At 32.3% G+C, this 19,704-nt stretch overlaps 1 protein-coding gene and 1 pseudogene across 1 annotated transcript; one reads left to right on the top strand and one right to left on the bottom strand.

The window, feature by feature from the left end:
- Window positions 1–2,852: 2,852 nt before the first annotated feature.
- LOC121118240 (secreted frizzled-related protein 5) lies at window positions 2,853–6,213 on the bottom strand. The gene is made up of 4 exons (XM_040712799.2): window positions 4,589–6,213; window positions 3,712–3,840; window positions 3,258–3,514; window positions 2,853–3,203 (listed from the first exon to the last, which is right to left on the bottom strand). Exons 1-4 carry the CDS (start codon window positions 5,106–5,108, stop codon window positions 3,111–3,113), a joined length of 999 nt encoding a protein of 332 aa, XP_040568733.1. The 5' UTR covers window positions 5,109–6,213; the 3' UTR covers window positions 2,853–3,110.
- Window positions 6,214–8,894: 2,681 nt separating this feature from the next.
- Window positions 8,895–19,359, top strand: LOC139905560 (uncharacterized; annotated as a pseudogene).
- Window positions 19,360–19,704: the final 345 nt, after the last annotated feature.

Consider the following 19,704-nt stretch of genomic DNA (forward strand, 5'->3'; position numbering starts at 1 on the left):
TCACTCGGTAATAGCCTTAATTAAATTGTATAAAATACCCTAAAAAATAACCTTACGTTGGTCAAAAAAAAAAAAAAAGGAACTGAAAAAAGTGCATGTACCATGTACCCGTCCAACAAATTTTGAGAGGTTAAAAGTCATTTTTTTACAATGTTCCGATGAGCAATGTTGTACAAAACATAATAGCAGTTCATTGGCAGAGAAAAATTTATCGCTATCATGAACATACACTACGAGAAAATGATTGAGATTAAAGCACTCCTCTGTGCAGGATTGTCCCAGATGACCATCTGGGAGCAGAATTGGGTTTCAAGGAAAACGATTTATTATCTCTACATGCGGTTGAAGGTTCAGAAAGATCCCAGACACTCTGAACTAGCAGTCAGGAAGCCCTCTGTGTCTGTCAACTGCCTGAAATCGGCCTTCAAGAAAAAGAATGTAAAAAAGATCCTGAACCACTTCAAGGAAACCTGTAGACTCATTGTCATCTTTTCTGATGAGAAGACCTTTACTGTTGACCCTGTCTTCAACAGGCAGAATGATCGAGTAGTGAAATTTGATGATTTAGCAGAGGAGCACCGATATGTTTCTACCACCAAACACCCTGCTTCAGTGATGATGTTATGCCTGGTTGCATCCAAGAGGAAGGCAATGAGTCCCATGTGTTTCCCTTTGGGATACAGGCTGAAGACTCATGAGAATGTCAAAACTTTGGACACCAAAGTGATTCCATGGATCAAATACATTGTTGGTAATTCTCCCTGGATGTTTGGAAAAGGGTAAACCTATTACATGTGCATATTATTCATCGTTCTTGGACCGTTTGAAAACTGAGCTGCAACAAAAAACCCAACGATTGGCCCATAAAAAAGTGATCTTCCATCACGACAATGCACCAGCTTACACCTCAGCAGTTGCGGTCGAAAAAAATAATGGAAATAGGGTTCCAACTGGAGATGCCTAAAGCAATAGAAATATCACACGCATTCACTCTTTTGTCTTCCATACCCAAATCATAGATTTATCAATGATTTCTGGCTAGTAGCCTCAACAGGGTTTCCGGAACATTCAGCTTCACTTGTGCCCATATGGGCGCTCTGAAAATTTTAAAACCCTTTAAAATTGTTCTAATCGAACGTGCAGAGTCCTCATAATGTTTATCAAGCTTATTTTTAGTCTCTTGAGGCGTTTGCCTTTCATAAAGTAATGAATCAACACACAAAATTATTTATCTTCCATTTTTTTTGAAAATCACTCCACTTCCTCGATTCAAACGAATAACAAACAGAAAGAAATTAACCAATCAGACTAAAAATTGTTTTGTGCTCTTCCAAGATTCCATCTTTTGGACTTTACACGGACTTTTCAAACGACCCTCGTACAAAAAAAAATAATAACCTTTTGTCAAAATTTTCAAATATTTTTCAAAAAGCCTGCCACCCCTCCAAGGTAAGCTCCTAGTAACAACCCTACATAATATTTTGGATTTCAACTTCAGACTTCTTTATGGATCCACGACAAAAAAAAAAAAAAAACAGTAACAGTACACCAAAACGTTCGACGGATTTTTGTACTAATAACCACAAGTCCCACTATCTATCAAGAAAAGACATATGCAAGAATTACTCTATTTTTGATCCTCAATTTTATTCTGAGCTCTACTGAGACTTACACTCACAACTCCCCAAGAAATCCTCAGCGTTACTCTCCACAAATCCTGATCACACACACACACTCCCGTTAAACTTTATAATTGGATGTTTCTTTTAGAGGATAACTCCCCCAACAAACCCTCAGTGTTATTCTCCATTTTTCATGAGCACACTCCGACGTAGTTACTCAATACTTAATTGTTCTCTCTTTAAGAATAAAAGAATAATAATAACAGCTATAGAAAATAAAAAAATATTCTTCAATTTGCCAACAACACCAAACTCGCACCCTAAAATATTTTTGTTATCATATACATCTAAAAAGACTCTATAACAGAAAGAGGCGACAGACATAGCAATGGAGGGAGGGGTAATTATACCTTTGACTTCCCATTGGTTTAAAATAATCTAAGTGCGCTATGTTCATATTTTCACTCGCGTCATTGTTAGGATGGAATTTTTGAAAATAATATTACAGTTTTTCCCCCATGCATTCTACAAATGTCCCATCCCACCTCATTTTTTGATCAAGAGTGTGTAGATGAGTCACATTTTTAGACAGTCTAAGTTTTCAGACTGAAACCCAACACTAGTTGTTAAATACATGAGTTTTACGATGATTTAATGAACAGTCATAGACGAATTCGAAGAAAAAAACCTTAAAATACCATTTTTTTTGTTCTTACATGCAAATTTTGAATGTATTATATGTTATCCTATCAACTCAACTTTATAGCCTTTTGTTGAAAGCGAATAAAATTGACATGAATAAGATAAATGACATTTACACTTTTTTTTATAAAATAAAATAAAATGATATCGTTAGGACATAAAGTATAATGTCAGATTAAGATCATTTCATTGTTATAAAATGGAGCCTAATCCATACGTTTTCGAAAGGAACCTATTAATAAATAGCCCTTTAAAATTTGATAAATTATTTAATTGAACTTTCTTAATCAGATCTTACCATGTAATATGTCTTACTATATAGTGACACAAATTTATTACCATAATTCACAAAAAAAAAAGTGTGTCTAATTAGCTCAATCTAACGATATAAATAATCCAAGAATGACAGATAAACTGAGCAAAACCAACAATAATATCGCATCACCTTTTAGAGATCTGCTCGCAGATTTATCAAATTTTTAGCTTAATAGATATACAAATATGATCACTATAGCTAATAACTAATTATTTGAATAAAGATTTGTATTTATTTGAGTTTTAAGGTTGGATTGGATTATTAATTATTATAAAACATATCTATGGCATACATAGTACAATAAAATTACATATTGAATAAAAATGTAGAGTTGAAATCACATTAAAATAATATTTAGAGCAGTGTATCAATACAATATTGAAATTATGAATATTCTAATATGTGAAAACAATATAAGAAGGTTAACATGCATGGATATAGATGACTATTATTTGATAAGATTTAAAGCATTAACTTTTTGACTCGTAGGCATTATTAGGATTTGATTTTGAATACGATGAACAGTCAATTTGCTTAAACGCTCGACGTGCTCTTTTTAACACCTACATATGAAAAAAATTAAAAATAAATAAAATTCCTTTATCTATGGCACTTACGCGATCTTTGGTCCATGGAAGAATGAGAGAGGGAACAAGCTCTTCACCAACCTTGGAGCCCATCAATAAGTAATTCTGCCTTTTCCGTCGTGCTTTCACCCACACGGAACAACAAGAATCCTCTGGTCTAAGTTTTAGCTTTGGTTTTCGAAGTTTCCTCAATTCCCCAGGAGTTCCTCGCCAAGTTTTGTACACATTCTTCACCTTGCGCCCCGTTAATAGACGATGCTTGACTTTTTTAAACTTGATTTTCATAACTACAAAAAAACAACAACATGGATGTAATTTTTGTTTTAATTACATACTATACAAACACAAGTGGCATGTAACATGAACACGCATCATGGGAGGTAATGATTCAGACAAGGAAAGAAAGGATCTTAATCCTTTCGAGAAGTTGCATAAATGGATCATGTTACGCAGCCAATTGCATCAAATGGTGTTCTGCACTCACCAAAATCTGCTTTACAAAAGTTATTGATAATGTTATTGAAGGATGCTTCTTGATTGCAGGTTTGGGAGCTGCAAGGAATGGACTCCATGAATGGATCCTTCGTTTCCTTTTCTTCGTCGACTACAATGTCTAGAATGAAACAAAAACAAAATAAAAAATAATAGAGGAACAATCTGTGTCATCATGATGGTTGTGAGACCCCCTTCTATGAAGAGAATCTCAAAAAAGAACTAAACACAGCATGAAACGTTTAATTTATGGGTTTTTTTTCTTTTGTACATTTAAGAATTAATAGAAAAAATGACAAAACATAGAGCCAAATGAATATTCTCAGCTTTTTGTTCCATGAATAAATAAATGAACATTTGAATGATCTTAAGAAAGGAAGAAAAATCATTGTCAAATTCTTCATCCATCAAATTAAATAATGAGAAATTTTGTGTACGTTCCTCACCCTAAGAGGGTTTATTCTTCATCTAAGAGGGCGTGGAAGAAGGAATACAACATCTTATCTCTTTTTTTTTATTTGTTTGAGCAAATAATATAAGATTATAAACTCAGTCACACCTTCAAATCCGATAATAATCTTGAAAATGAAAGATCTACAACAGTTTTAAGTAAATTATTGGTATATATTGTATAGGCTTTGGAGGTTTATGTGCATACAAATATGCACATAAATACCCGGCCTGACAATTATCAAATACCGTCCAAAATACTTATTAAAAGTGGTGGTCACTTCATACTTGGTGCCAATGCATTTTAATTTATCAAAACGGTGCCCACAAATATGAGTATATCTTGAGGGCTTACAAACCAAGTCTTAAATAAAATTGTATATTAAGTATGCATATACTTTTAAGAATGGATATCATACCTCTAACAATTTCCTTATACTCCTGTTTGTGTAGCTCTGAATGATTTTCCTTCCCATTTGCAGACCCATTTCCATTCATGGCAGCAATACACATGTCATTGTCTAAAGGAAATTTCTGACAGTCCAACATGGAGGGCCAAGGAAATCCATAGGATTTCATGGTCTTCTCACATCCCCTTTTGACAGCTAAACAGAGACTTCTACACGGATAAATAGTTCGCTCCAGACACACGGGAGCGAAAAGGGAGCAGAGAAACAATTTGGTGTCGGGATGACAATGGATGCTAAGGAGAGGAAGCCAGGATTTGGCTTGATGACTTACTTCCTGCATGGTATCATGCTCAAGCAGATTTGGAAGGCGCATGCGAGTGTATCCAATTTTGTGACATAGACTTAAATTTTTAGGAATGTTCACACAAGACGGAGTACGGTCTCTTGCAAGTACAGACCAATCTGCAAAGTAGCTGTAGGACATCCCAAAATGGGTTGAGATCATGAGTACTAGGATTTGAAGAATCATGTTGTTGATGACAATTATTATGAATTATTATATAACTGAGGAGTATTTTACGTTCTGATTGTAATCAAAAACTAAGTCCACTACTCCGCTAATGCATTTCTTGAGTCTTATGTTGTAACTTGAATGTATGAACTATTAATATTATTCTGTAGAAGAAATTTTCCCCTCCTCGAATTTCTTTTAATACTGGAAACGTTGTTAAGCACACGGCGTTGCTCACTCACTGATGAAGAGAATCTGTCCAACTGAGCGGTCCCTCATTTTGAATGAACAATTTCTTCTGTTTTCACCGGCTGGCATTCCCTTCTACCATTATTGGGGGAGAATGCGAAAATGCCCCCGCCTTCCTTCCTCAAACACTGACATACACACTTTACTATATAAGTAAATGTACTACTTACTTACTACATATTTTGTTACAACTAATGTAACTATGTAATAAATGCTCACATAGTTTACATAGTAGAATCGCACTATAGAAAATGTACAAGGATCAGAAAATACATTCAAATTACATAAGCAACTTCAAATTATGTGGCTTATGTGTCAACATTAAAGCAAGCTAGAATGATTTTTCTCAAAATGGAGTCTAGATGATAGATATATCATATATTAAGTAAAAAAATATATTGGAAATGTACCTCTTTCTCGATATGCATATTTCATCAATCATGTCTTAACACAACGTGATCTCAATAGTACAAAATATACAGTTTATCTTGTTGTTGGCTGTTGATGTTTCTGCTTCTTTAGTCCGAATAAGTGCTCTGAATGTTGATTGGTTGAGTCAAAAGTAGCTCTTATTGCTAAGCTGTGAATAATTCCCATCAATTCTTGTTTAATAATAGGTACTCTTTTAAATTTTTCGAAAGGAATTCCGACTTCCTTGTAGTGTTTAAAATTTGAGATCCCGTCAGGTTTTGATTGTGACTTGTACATCAAACAGTCGCTATTGTCATAGTTGGAAGAATTGGTCCAGAATTAGCGAACTGCTACCAACTAATTTTGGTCATTTTCACTGTTTCTTTTCAGGCGAGAGGTTGCTTTATACAATAAAGGAAATGAATTGTTGAGAAACCTTGTTTTAAACTTCTGGATGTTGATTATTATCATATTTTATCATTTACAAAGAGGAAGAAGAAAACAGTGTAAATATGTAGAAGATTGAACAAAGTGTAGCTCTTTTAATAACTTTTAGCTTATTCGTTGCTGTGTTTTCTATGTAAAATGTACATATTATTACTAATTAATGTACATACATACATACGTCTCTTTGTCTGAGTTGATAAATGAGTTCGTGATATTTTCACAGTTTGAAATCATTATTATCAATTATTTATTTGTTTTCCCTTCAACAAAAGAAAAAATTCCTAACAAATTCCAAGTTTTGAGTTTTTGACGTTAAATGTTTTCAGATAAGGAAATCAGGATATCGAGAAGAGGCACAAGCATAGGCAGTAATGCTAACTGGTAGAATTTTTTGTATGTAAAAAAAAGAAAATCCACCAGGTAAGCCAGGCAGTTTGAAGAATATTTTGGGATAGACCATCTTAGACGTCATGACGTTTCATAAGATCAGCTAAAAGCAGCTGTGACGAGGGAAAGAAACAAACAAAAAAGGACATTGTCAAGAATTATTCCGTTATCGATATTCCATTCTACTCTGTGTCCCAAAAGGACTTGCAGTAATAACTCCGCAACATATCCACAGGGTTACTCTCTGTCTTTTATGAGTACACACAAATGTTCAATCTGATTTTGTATATATCAATGATAGCTTGTATGTAGTAAAAAGGAAGTTCACTCCTTAAGAATTAAATGACAATTAGGACAACTTAAGAGATTGAAAAATCACTCTTCAGGTTAACAACTCCAAAAAAGTGGGTGAGTTAAAAAATGAAACAGATAAGAATCACTGTCTTTGTTAAATTTGTCTCTTTAACTTTTCTTAAATTTTATTTGTCAAAGATTTGCCCAGTCACTCATCTACCGCCGTGAAAAATGATATTTTTTTCTAAAATAGGTAATTAAGAATTTTAAAAAATAAATGAAAATGCTATACCCAAACATTCAGCCAAAAGTAGCAAATCCTCTTTTAAAAAAAGTCAATATGAAGATAGGCTCCGCAGTAATAAAAAAATTGGCAATCATTGGTGTAAGAAATTATGTATGTGATATCGGAAAATTAAAATTTAATTTTAATAATAATTGTAATTTAATAACAGGATTTTTGAAATTTGTTTCGAATTATTTTAATTTTTTGTGAATATTGTGGATTTATGAAAAAAAATTCCAAAAATTTAATTTTTAATATTTTTTTCATAAAATTTTAATTTTTGAAAATTTTTCATAAAAATTTAATTTTTGAAATTTGCACAAATTTAATTTGTAAATTAATTTAAAATTTCATATTTTTTATGTAAATTGTTCTGGATTTTGAGATTATTTTCCAAAAAATTTAGTATTTGAAATTTCAGAAACTAGATATAAATATATATATATAATTGTGTGGACGCCCCTGATTTTGTGATCAAATTTAAGAGTATCTGAGACGTAGTATAACTTGTTGGAGGTACATATGTACGTATGTTAGTATATTTAGACATAGAATTAATTCAAAATATTTTCCTATCTGATCCAACATTTTACAAATTATTATAAGTGCCAGTATTCTAAAGCCTTGGTTTTGTTTTCTCACAATTTGTTTATTTCGTTTGCCAATAGATATATTTTAATCATTTTTAATTATTTAAAGCAGTTGACTCTACATATTATGAACTCACAAATAGTGTAACATAGACTTTATATTAATTTATGTATATAAACAAACATGTAAATCCGGTGTGTTTTTTAGCTAGCCCGTTAATTTGTCATTGGTAGTTTAAAGAAGGAATTTTCTTTAGCAGTTGTCATTGTTATTTAATTCCTTTCATAAATAGGTTCAATTATATTCAACCCGTGTTTGAACGTCTGTGTGTGCTCATAAAAGACGGAGCATAACTCTGAGGATATGTTGCAGAGTTATAATTATAAGTCCTTTTTGGGTTCAGTGTAGAATCGGGGATCGAAATCGAATTAATACTAACAAATGTATATATCATTTTTTCCTTCCTCTTTTGTCACAGCTGATTGTAATTAAACTAATGAAACGTCATGAGCATTATTATTTCTCTACTGCCCAAAATATTCTTCAAATTGTTAGGGTTACCATGTTGATTTCCGGTTTTGTTTTTTTTTTTTTAAATGGCCATTCCACACTCAATTTGCATAGATAAAGTAATATTGATTTTTCTATCATTTTATCTATGTAGTCAATATAGTTATCAGTTGGTAATAAGAAAAATACAAACCTAACCATGGGCATACAAAGGATTATATATACAGTATATCCAAAAATTGATGGTGGTTTTAAAAAAAAGTTATGAAATAACCTAAAGAAGTGATTTTTTTTAGTGAAAAACATTATTTACTTCCCAATACGACGACCTTTCAGCTTAATAATTTTTTTATGCGTTTTGGCATCCCTTCATAGAGATTATTCAAAGTATCTAGAGAATTTTTTTTCCAAGCATTTGACAGTTTTTTTTTTGTTTTTTTTTAATTCATCCTCTGAAGTTTTCATTTCCATTGAGTTCCCTCTGGACCAAGGCTCAAAAATTTTCTATGGGAGACAAATCAGGACTGCTGGCAGGTCATGTGCCTTTGCTCCAGAAAGAATCCAAGTTGGCTGAACACCCCTTTTGTGCCTTTTTGGAGTGGTGAGCAGGGGTACCATCCTGCTGGAAAATGGCTCTTGACGTGTCAGACAATATGTTCCTCTTCAAAGGAGGTCCAGTTTCTTCAGTAGGAGACAAAGCTGACATGAGAGACTTGCTGAAGATCTCTGTTACGTAGTACTCGACCGTCTCAATATGGTTTCGTGGAGTCAGGTGAAGATCTGACACTGCCTGGTGGCTGATAACGGCCCCAACCTGAATTTTCAGGGGAAATTTCACAGTTGGAGGGGGTTCCAGATCTCCCTTATCTCTTGCCCACCCCCGATCTGTTTGAAGATTTGGAGCATGAAATAGCTCAAATGGACTTTCATCACTGAAGAGGATACATTTCCAGTTATCTGCATTCCATTGTTTCTGGTCACGACAGAATTGATGCCTGACCTTCCTTTGGTTTTCTGAAATTTGGGTTGCAGACGAGGTTTGTATGGCAAAACATTCAAAGAGTGCCTCAGATAGTTGTGGACAGATTAATTGGGTATTGGATAGCCATCTGAAGTCAATCTTGCTGCGAGTTTTCTTGTGGATTGCCTCTTTTTGGTCAAAGATTTTGAAATCACCAGTTCGGGAACTTTGCTAATCTTTTTCTTCCTTCCTCGATCCTTCTGATTTGCAAGGGTTTGTTCATCCTTCCTTTTCTTACACCAATTCTCAATGGTACCGAGAGGAATATGTACCCTTGAGCGACGTTTCTCTAGCTTTATCCACCCTCTATCATGCCAACAGCCTTGGCCCTGGTCTCCAAAGAGTGATCTCTCACCATTTCGGATATTGAATTTCAACTAACATCCTGTGGTATTTTCTGAGCCTTTTTATACTGATGTATGATGCAATCATCGAAAATTATTGCATCAGAAAAATTCAATATAACCTAATTATTGTACTAGCCAAATTTCATTTTATTCCGACCAAAAATATATTTTTCTTTTACTATAAATCGGAAATTTTCAATACCCCAATCAATTTTTTGACATATATTTTTTTTTTGGGGGGATTTTTTTTGAAATTTAAAGTATGTATATTGCTAGTAATTAAATGTACAGGGTTGCTTTTTAAAATTGTAACACAAAAATTATAAAAAAATCAGAGTTATTCACAGAAAATAATTTTTTTGGAAAAAAAAATTCAAATATCAAAGTTTTTCAAAAAAATTTCAAAAATCCACAGCTATTCAGCAAAAAGTAACTTTTTTCAAATATTTTATTTTTTTTCCAAAAAATTACAAAATCCATAGCGATATATAAAATATTAAATTTTTTGGTTTGTTACATAATTTGCCCAAATGATCTTTTTTAGGGAGAAGAAATCTTTAAAAAAAATTTTTACCCCTCTTTTCGTGTAAAATTTTTTCATCCAATAAATAATAAAATGCAAAAATTCCTTTATTTTTTGGGCGTGCAGGCTAAATCCCCTCCAACACAGCCTCTGAGGGCCCTCACTGAAAACTACCATATGTTTTTCAAAATGTTCCTGTCCGTTTTGTTTGTCGAGGTTGCAAGTGGATAAAAAAGCTAGACGTCATGATTATTATTTTTTTGATTTTGTAAATATTGCATAAAATATTATCAAACCTAACAATTTAATCGTATCTTATGGTTCTTTTTAGTATATAGAGGAAATATTAATGCCAAAAAAGGCAGAGAGTTATGCCAAGGAGAAAAACTTTATAAAGTATCTTTCATTTCCGAAGTCATGTGATGAATTTCATCCATCTACGCTTAGTGTTCTAAATTCCCTTTTATTTAAATTATAAGATATATCATTTTTAATGGATGATAAAAAACTACAATTTTAAATATAAGTTTTAAGGAGCAAATCAAATCCCCCTGGCAATTAAATATTTATAAAATAAGCAGGTTATTTTAAAAATAATTACTCTTTTTGGAACGTCATTGACTTGGCAATGGATATCTCCCTCATTATATCGGAAATTGATTACTTTGAGGTTATTATTATTATCTTTAATATCTTATCTTTGTCGAATGACAGGCAAAGCTCTTGGACTAAATCAAAGTGTGTTTTATTATTCAAAAAAAAAACAATTCAATCATAAATTTCACTTTACAGATGGATTTCTTATAAAAAAAATCTATTGGATAGAAAAGTAGTGAAATACAAATTATTTTCATAGGTTTCTAAAGAATCATGTTTCGCCTTTGAGTAATTTGTTCATCAGGGAAATTCATAAATTATAATATGTGAAGAAATAAAATCTAAAATTTTATTAGAATATTAAGTGTTTCAACAACAAAAATTAACATTTATTTATCGATGGTTATATTTCACATTCCATTTTTAACCCTTTATAAGTGAAGCTGAATTTTTTTGTTCCCCAATTTTCAAAAATTGAGGTACATCTGTTTAAAATAAATTTTATCACCAAACATTTTAAATGCTCATAAAAAAATTTTAAACTATAAATGCAACAATTTTGCTGTTTTAAAATGTATTTTTTGGTTAAAATTTGCAATTTTTAATAAAGGTTTGGTGAATTTGATTAATTTGTTTGTTTTTAAGTTGTTTTTTTTCTTTTCCTATTTCCTTGTTTTACAGCGTTGCTTTTTAAAATTGTTCCATAAATAATTTTTCCTAAATATAAAACTACAAGTCCAATTTTATTGAAATCATTTGAAACATTTAATTCAACTATTACAAAATATATTAAAATATGAATTTATTTAATTTGGCCACCTATGGTCTTTTTACAGCAACCAATCCCTTTCAAACCCCATTATAACTGGCTCATACGACATCATCTGACATTTTGTTCCATTTCTTCTCAAGGGTTCCCATAAGAGCATCCCTATTTCTTGAAGGATAAGTATTGACACACCTCTCCAATATTCCCAAAATTGAAAAGTCCAGGAGATGTAAATCAGGTGAAGAGGGAGGCCACATAGACTTGTCCCAAAAATGCTGGAATTTTTCTTTAACACAAGTTTTTAACAATGAACTGTAGCTGAATCCTGAGTAAATCAAACTTCTTGGTATAGAAATGATGTCTCAATCCAAGGCTTCACTTTTGCCTTCTAAAAGCATAAATAAACGTTGAGATTAATTTTAACCTAATCTGGAATATAAGTGATTTTACCCCGTTTGAAGACAGCCCCCCAAACCATTATTGACTCTGATTTTTGCACTATATAGGCAAATTTTTGGCTGGGATCAATGTTGTCATATGGTTTTGCCAAGACTCTGTCATTTTGGTTGTTGAATTTCGACTTACAGTAAACAACTTTTCGTCACACTAAATCATGATGGCATTGTTATGATCTTCATGCCAGTTGATCAAAACTTTGCTTTTATCCTTTCCTTAAGGATTTTTAGGTTTCTAAAGTTTCGGCCTCGACGCCATCTCCCAAATTTATAAATGGTTGTATTTTGAATGTTTTTGAAGATATCGATCTACTTTAAAACCATTTATTTATTTTTTTGTACTTTATCATATAAGCCAACATAATCAGTTTTTACACATAATGTCACGAAGTCAATATTTTGACATGTCCCTTTTCAATTTCATTAAAATTTTAATATTTTAATCTGTAATATATCATAAAAATATACAATAAGTTTTTAGAGATGAAAAGTGTTCTCAGGTAGAGCAAATTTCAGAATATATATACCTAATATTATAGTCGAGTTTTTGCAATATATATGGTTGATTTTTAGAATGTAGTAATTAAAAGGAATCGAATGCATCTCTAAAAACTAATTTTATGCTTTTATGATATATTAAAAATGAACATGTAAATATTTGATTGAAATTGAAAATGGACATATTTAATTTTTTTAGGTCAAAATATAGAATAAATAGAACGTCTTAATGTAGGAAAATGTGGATTTTTGGTCAACAGAGATCTCAGCCTCTCACTTTCCCGACGTCAGTAGTTTTGATTTTTACTTCTATCAAAAGTTAAAGGGGAACGTCAGCTCTAAGCCACTTAACAGTATTTACTCCTTCAAGTGACGCATAAAAAAGTATTGGGCTGAAACTAATGCACAGATGTCGTCAAAGCCTTGGATTTGCAAGAAATAATCCTCATCGACTATATGGAAAAGGGTAAAACTATTATAAGTGCATATTTTTCATCGTTATTGGACTGTTTGAAAACCGAACTACAAGAAAAACGCCCATGATTGGCTAACAAAAAAGTCATTTTCCATCATGACAATGCATCAGCTCATACTCAGCAGTTGTGGTCGCAAAATTAATTAGGTTTCCAACTCAAGATACCCACAACACTAGCAATCTCACGCACCTTCCTTCTTCTGCCATCTATCAAAATATCATGGCTTTTATCAACAATTTCTGGAGTAGTACCCTCAACAGGGCGTTAAGAACGTTCAGCATCATTTGTACCCATATGGCCACTTCCAAAACTTGGAAACCACTCATAAACTTTTCTAATCGAAGGTGCAGAGTCCCCATAATATTTATCAAGCTTCTTTTTAGTTTCTTGAGACGTTTTACCTTTCATAAAGTAATATTTAATCAACTCAAGAAATTATTTTTCGAGGATTTTTGAAAATCACTCCACTTCCCCGATTCAAACGAATGCCAAACAGAAAGAAATAGACCAATCTGGCTGAAAGTTGTTGTTTGTTCTTCCAAGATATACCACTAGGTAAAACCTCGATACGTGTTAGTAGTGTCATCTCCCAGACTTTGCACTGATTTTTCAAACGACCCTCGTATATTCTTTTTTTTTTACGTGTAGAATTGAGGATCGACGTCGGAGTATTGTTGTCTATTGACTAGTTAATTTCCTTTTTTCCCTCCCCCTCATTACACGTGATTGTAGCTGATCTAATGAAACGTCATGACAGCTAAGATGATCTAATGAAACGTCACGACAGCTAAGCTGATCTAATGAAACGTCTTGACAGCTAAGCTGCTCTCCTTCAAATTTTCAGGGTTACCATACTGATTTTTGGTTTCATTTTTTTAGAATTCCCAAAGTACTATCGAGGAGCTGTGTTCAAAAATCCACAGCTATTCGCAAAAAATAAAAAAAATGGAACATTTTTTCAAAAATCCTTAATTATTCACAAAAAATTAAATTGTTAGGGAAAAAAAAATCAAATATTAAATTATTTGCTCTTCTCTATAATTTGCAGGAATGACGACAAAAAATTCATAGGAGAAAAATCTTTTTTGATGCATTTACTTAAATTGATTCAAACTATGCAACCTATTACATTCTACAAGCCAAACATTTTTTTTTTTTTTTTTTTTTTTTTTGGGTGCGGGCTATAGTCCCTCCTGCCCACCCCTTGTGGACGCCTTTAGTAAATAGTTCGAACCAGAGACAAAATAGGTTGTATAATAAGATGGATAGGCAATAACTAATGTATACTTCAGAGGCAAGGTTAATAGAAATACAAAGTAATAAATCAATGTACAACTAAAATAGGGTTTGACTTCCACCAAATGCGTGTTGATGTTTGACTTCCACCACGCTTTTTAATATTGACGTCATAGTGCATTAGTGGTTGTATGTTTTCTCAAAATCTGTTTTTCTTGCCAAGCAGTCGGTACGATACATCAAATTGAAAATTCTAGCAAGCCCGATTACATGATGTTCTAACCTATAGCATTAAACCAAGTAGTGATTGAGCACTGTTAGCCTGAGGAAATAGGATGGTCAATATTTGTCATAATACTTTCGCCAGATGTCGCTTTTCTATGGCGTCACTCATTTATTTATTGTGCGTTCTACGTTGTATACATTTTGTAGTATCAAAAATCTTCAGATGATAATCAACATTTTGCTATGTCTTTTTCCCTCCCTCCTCATACGCGTTTTCTCTAAGAAGTTTGAATAAGTAATAATACGTATATAATTTATTCTAGCCATAAATATTTTTTATTTACTTATTATTATAAAGCAAATTTGCAACAAATTACTCCAAAATAATGGGTCATTGTCGAGTCCGAAGATGCAAAAAGAGAACTGAGTCAAATTTCCAAAAGCTTGAAGGAGACGTTCGCTTTTTTAAATTTTCCCTTCCCAAAAATCCAAAAGAAGTCCCAAGAAGCAAAAAAAGGATATCAAATCTTAAATATCTTTCTAATTGGAAACCTGCTCACCATTCTGTATGTGAAAATCATTTTGAATCATAATTCATTCTCCATATTTGTTGAAGCAAGAAGTAAATGAATAATGAAGTAAATAAAAGTAGAAACAGTACAGTACTTGACTCATTCACGAGAGAACAGGAAATGATTCTTCTAAATGCTTGAAATAATCATACTTTTAGCGGGGGAAAAAAATGTTAATTATAAAGATATTTCTTTTAGCTAACAATGACATTAGCCTTCGATGCGCTACTTGGTTTAATGTTTTAGTCTAACCTTGTATTTCTATTAACTTTATTCAGAGGGAGAAGTTAACACCTCGACGACAGATTACTAAACAAAGTAGAAGAAAGAGCACATACAACAACCGTTTTTCCTTTTCTAATTTCTAAACATAGCTTAAAAACTACTCAACTCTACTGGTTATTTGTTGAAAAATTAGGAAATTGATGATCGTGCTCTTTTTGTAATTGCAGCTTGAAGAAGATTTTTTTATTTTTCAAAGCTGTTACCATTTTTTTTATTCTTGAAAAGAGAAAATAAATATAAAGTAAACACTATTGTTTTATTGCCGAAGAGGTATACTATGTCGTTTGCGAGGAATTCGTTCATTTGAACGACTCTTTTTATTGAGCGTGCTTAATTAACTCATTTACATTAAACCATTAAGATAAAGTAACAAAACGCAACCATTAGCTTGAAGAGATACAATGGTACAGTGTTTGAATATTTTTTGGCATGATGTCACTTTTTATATGACGTCACTTAGTTATTTTGGTTATTGATAATAAATTTATTATTATAACATAATCTTCCATCTTTTCCTATTTCCTTGTAGCCTTCATTAAAATGTGGATTTGGATTTTTCCTACGCAATTCCCTTTTTACAGAATGATTTGGAACATTCATAACCATAGGAAGGAGGGTGTGTTAAAATCATATTCAACTTTAGTCCAACCTTTTGGATGCAAAAGCATCTTTTAAGCACTCTAGGAAAATAATTTATAATTTCCGGTAGGGGGGGGGGCTACTCCGAAAATTACTTTTTCACCCAAGAATGCGTATTTTTTAATCGATTTTCAAAGTATTAAGGAGAAACTCACAAATATCGTTATTATTTAATCCTTTTTATGCTTAAAACAATATTACCTTATAACATTTGGCCGGATTTTTTTTTTTTTTTTTTTTTTTTTTTTTTCAAAACATCATTTTACATTATTAAAGGCCCCATTCCTTCGTATTTCCTTAGATAAATGAATTATGAATACTGTTTTTCCTTGAATTGATCTACTATCTCACATTCTCTAGTAATATATCTTATTGATCTCTTTTCCAGTACAAGTCTTTCCATGGAAGTTAATTAGTGGTGTACTCGAAGTTATCCTTCCAGACTACACATATATATAATTTTTCTGGGGAAATTCAACCTTAAATACACTATTATACTAGTAGCTCGCTATGTGAACGTATAATGTTTTAATATGCATACCTTCCAAAAAGAAAAACTAAATATTGATGCACGAGATATTAGTAGTAAACCACTTTGTTCATAATTTTCAAATTTCAGTATAATTTTCTGAGACTGCTGTAGGATTTTTGGAATATGAAAAGAAGCCTAATATGACAATTAAAAATGATTATATTTTTTTATGTTCGATTTTTCTTTTTTCTTGATAGTGCTCCAATTTTTTGACAACCATTACTAACTTCTCAAAATGCTCAGCAATATTACTTTTTTTGGGGGGGGTAGCCTCGACGCCCTTCGATTTATTTTTAATAACATTCCTCAGCTTTGAGAAATAATTATCGATTGGAATCTTAAATACCCTATGCAATAAATACCCTTGTGAAACAAGCTTGGATGTAGAAGGGGCGAATTCCCCGAGTCCAAGATTAAAAGGATCCAATTTCAAGTAATTTTTAGTTATTGAAGAAAAAATATATAGAATAACATTAGATATTAAGATAATGCCATTCGATTTTTCTTGCCTCTATCATAGGACTGAGCCATCACCACGGATGACTGTAGGTGTCCTAGCCTATCCGAACAAAAACATGAGACCTCCCCATTAGAGGTCCATATCTAATAATCATATTGATTTGCCGTTCCTAAGACAACCCCTAAGCCCTAATAGGTATATAAAAGTTGATAATTTGTTCGTACAATTTATCTTTAAAAAATTTGATAATCTTGTTCAATCCAGGTTTTTTATATTTCATATCGAATAATTCAGAAAAAGGGTTGAATATTATTTTTATTGTAAGGGGAATATCTTAGAACTAATCAATGAACGAATCCGTTAAAGTGAACAGATTCATTTCACTAAAAAGAATCACAATTTCTGATCAACATTGAAGTCATTCTTTCAACTTTTTATTATTTTTTTCTTGTCCCCCTCGTCACAGCTGCTTTAATGAAACATCATGACAGCTAAACTACTCTTCTCCAAAACATTCTTCAAATTGCCATGGTAACCACTTTAATTTTCAGTTTCCTTTTAAAATTACCGTCAGTGTACATTATTTGAATCTATGATAGTACTAGTAAACAAATTCATGAAATGTGTCCATGATAGATGATTATGCAGGGACCTCACTCCGAGACTGACCTGACTTGAAGCCTCTTTTAAAATCAAAGAATTCCTCTTCTACCTATGGAAGTCTCAACCAAGGAATACTAGAGTCTAACCACAGAGCATATATACTATGTGTAAACCTTCAACACTTTCGTAAATATTTGAGTGCAAAGTCACGTGACATGAATCATTATATAGTAATCGGCCACTGAAATGTTCAATTAATAAATTCAATCGAGGACTAAGGTTGTGCCGGTTCAAGTGCAGCGGTTCTATCGGTCCCGGTCTCAGTTCTTTCATTTCAACGGTCTCGATCTTGGTACAGCTTTATTGGCTCAGTTCTTTTTATACAGGCTTAGCTTGATAACAGGCACATAAAACAATTGAGGATTGCCTTCAGTCTAAACATACATAGTACACATGCTTCGTATTAAGGAGGCCTCGGCAAAAAATGTATTAATATAGGATGCATTTGGCATAGTAAAGTTTGGGAAATCCTGGCTTAAGAAATATTATAGTTATCATATTATAGGGCCCCGACAACCTTAGTCGCAGACCTAGATTTATAATCTACCATACCACTTCCCTCTTTCCTATACATCGTCTGGTGCCTGAAACCACTTTTTTAGATCCATAAGAAGCCCTTAGCTATTTGGATACTACTGTATCACCACAAAACCAAAAAAAATCATTGGAAGACGCTGCAATCGCACAAAAAAAATGACTCAGAAAATTGACTAATTTATTAAAAAATAATTACTTTTTATAATATATATTGTATTTTCTTTATATATTTTATATACGAACAAAATCACAAGAACCGAGACCGAATAAGCAATATATTGCAACAAGAGGTCAAGTTAGTTGATCAAATAGAAGAGGAGGTACAACAGGTTTAATCTTGGAAACTGAAGAATGAGCAAGAATTTCATACAAAATAAATAATTTTAAAATATCCATAATGGAAACATTTCATAGCAAACAATTCAATATTTGGAAGCGTTAAGTAGAAGATTTAGCCGCTGTTGTTACAAGATTAAAGGATTTTGTGGATAAGCAGAAAAGTTATCATTCAAAAACTTCTTCTAACAGATTGGCTGGATCGGGGGAAAGGTTTGTTCTTTAGTTGAGAAAGAAATTAAAATATTGGTTGAATATAAAGAAGCTATACAAACCAGAGAAAACTTATTGAAAGAACGTTCTACCTTAACGCCCCTCCTCAATTGATATCGCAAGGAACTAACGTTCATCGTTTGTCAAGAAAAGGATAAATAATTGCAGTGTAAAATTGCAAATATTGAAAAAGAAATAAAAGTAGGATCGTCTGCGATTTTTAATTTTCAACACTATGTTGATGATCTCAATAATTCCAGAATGGTACTTCAACTCAATTGGATACCCTCCAAAACATGACGTAGACCAAGTTAGCCATTTAATTTTTATTTGAGAAATGTAGATATTCTCTTGCTAGTTTATCATATACTTGTAAGGAAAATACTGAATTATCTAACCAAATTGAGCATCTGTCCAGGTTATGCTCTCAATATGATAAAGATATTGGCGCCTTGAAATCAAATCTTGAGGATGTCATCATTCAAACGAGTTTTGATCATGAAAAAAAGGTTAGATTCTTACTTAAACAAATTCCGGGTTTCAAAGACTATAAGCCAACCTCTAAGACATATGATCTCCTCAAGAACCAAGTCTCGGAATTAACGGAGGCTCTACCTAAAATGAAGGAAGATAATCATTGTCTCAAATTAGCATTGGAGAACAAAACATTATCCATGCCTCCTCCCACTTCCGATGAGGACTCTCCTTAAAAAGGGAGAAAAAGTTAATGTCTCATCCTATATGCAAATATCAAAATAATTGTGGTGATGTCAGTAACTGTAGTTGGTGTATGGACGATAAAATATGTCGTGATTGTTGTTGTTCATATAAATAATGCAGTAACCGAAAGTGGTTTTTGGATTTACCTATAAATCCTGCGTTAGTCAAAAATATTCCTTGTCATTCTGCATTGTAATAGCTCTTATTATTAATCAAATATATTGATACCTATGTATTCAAGTTATTAACAAATTGCATTTTACTAGTAACTTTTAATCACTTTTGTGTAGTCATAATTTTACCCTCAGTATTATATAATTTATATATTCGTTGAA

Source organism: Lepeophtheirus salmonis, chromosome 5, assembly GCF_016086655.4.
Source record: "Lepeophtheirus salmonis chromosome 5, UVic_Lsal_1.4, whole genome shotgun sequence".
Classification (NCBI taxonomy): Eukaryota; Metazoa; Arthropoda; class Copepoda; order Siphonostomatoida; family Caligidae; genus Lepeophtheirus; species Lepeophtheirus salmonis.

Excerpts from the sequence above, each read along its gene's own strand:
- LOC121118240 (XM_040712799.2), bottom strand. The coding sequence starts at position 5,108 with ATGATTCTTCAAATCCTAGTACTCATGATCTCAACCCATTTTGGGATG. Across the intron at positions 3,515-3,711 it reads CTTTTGTAAAGCAGATTTTG|TTATGAAAATCAAGTTTAAA; the intron begins GTGAGTGCAGAA and ends GTTTTTTTGTAG. Across the intron at positions 3,204-3,257 it reads TTCCATGGACCAAAGATCGC|GTGTTAAAAAGAGCACGTCG; the intron begins GTAAGTGCCATA and ends TTTCATATGTAG.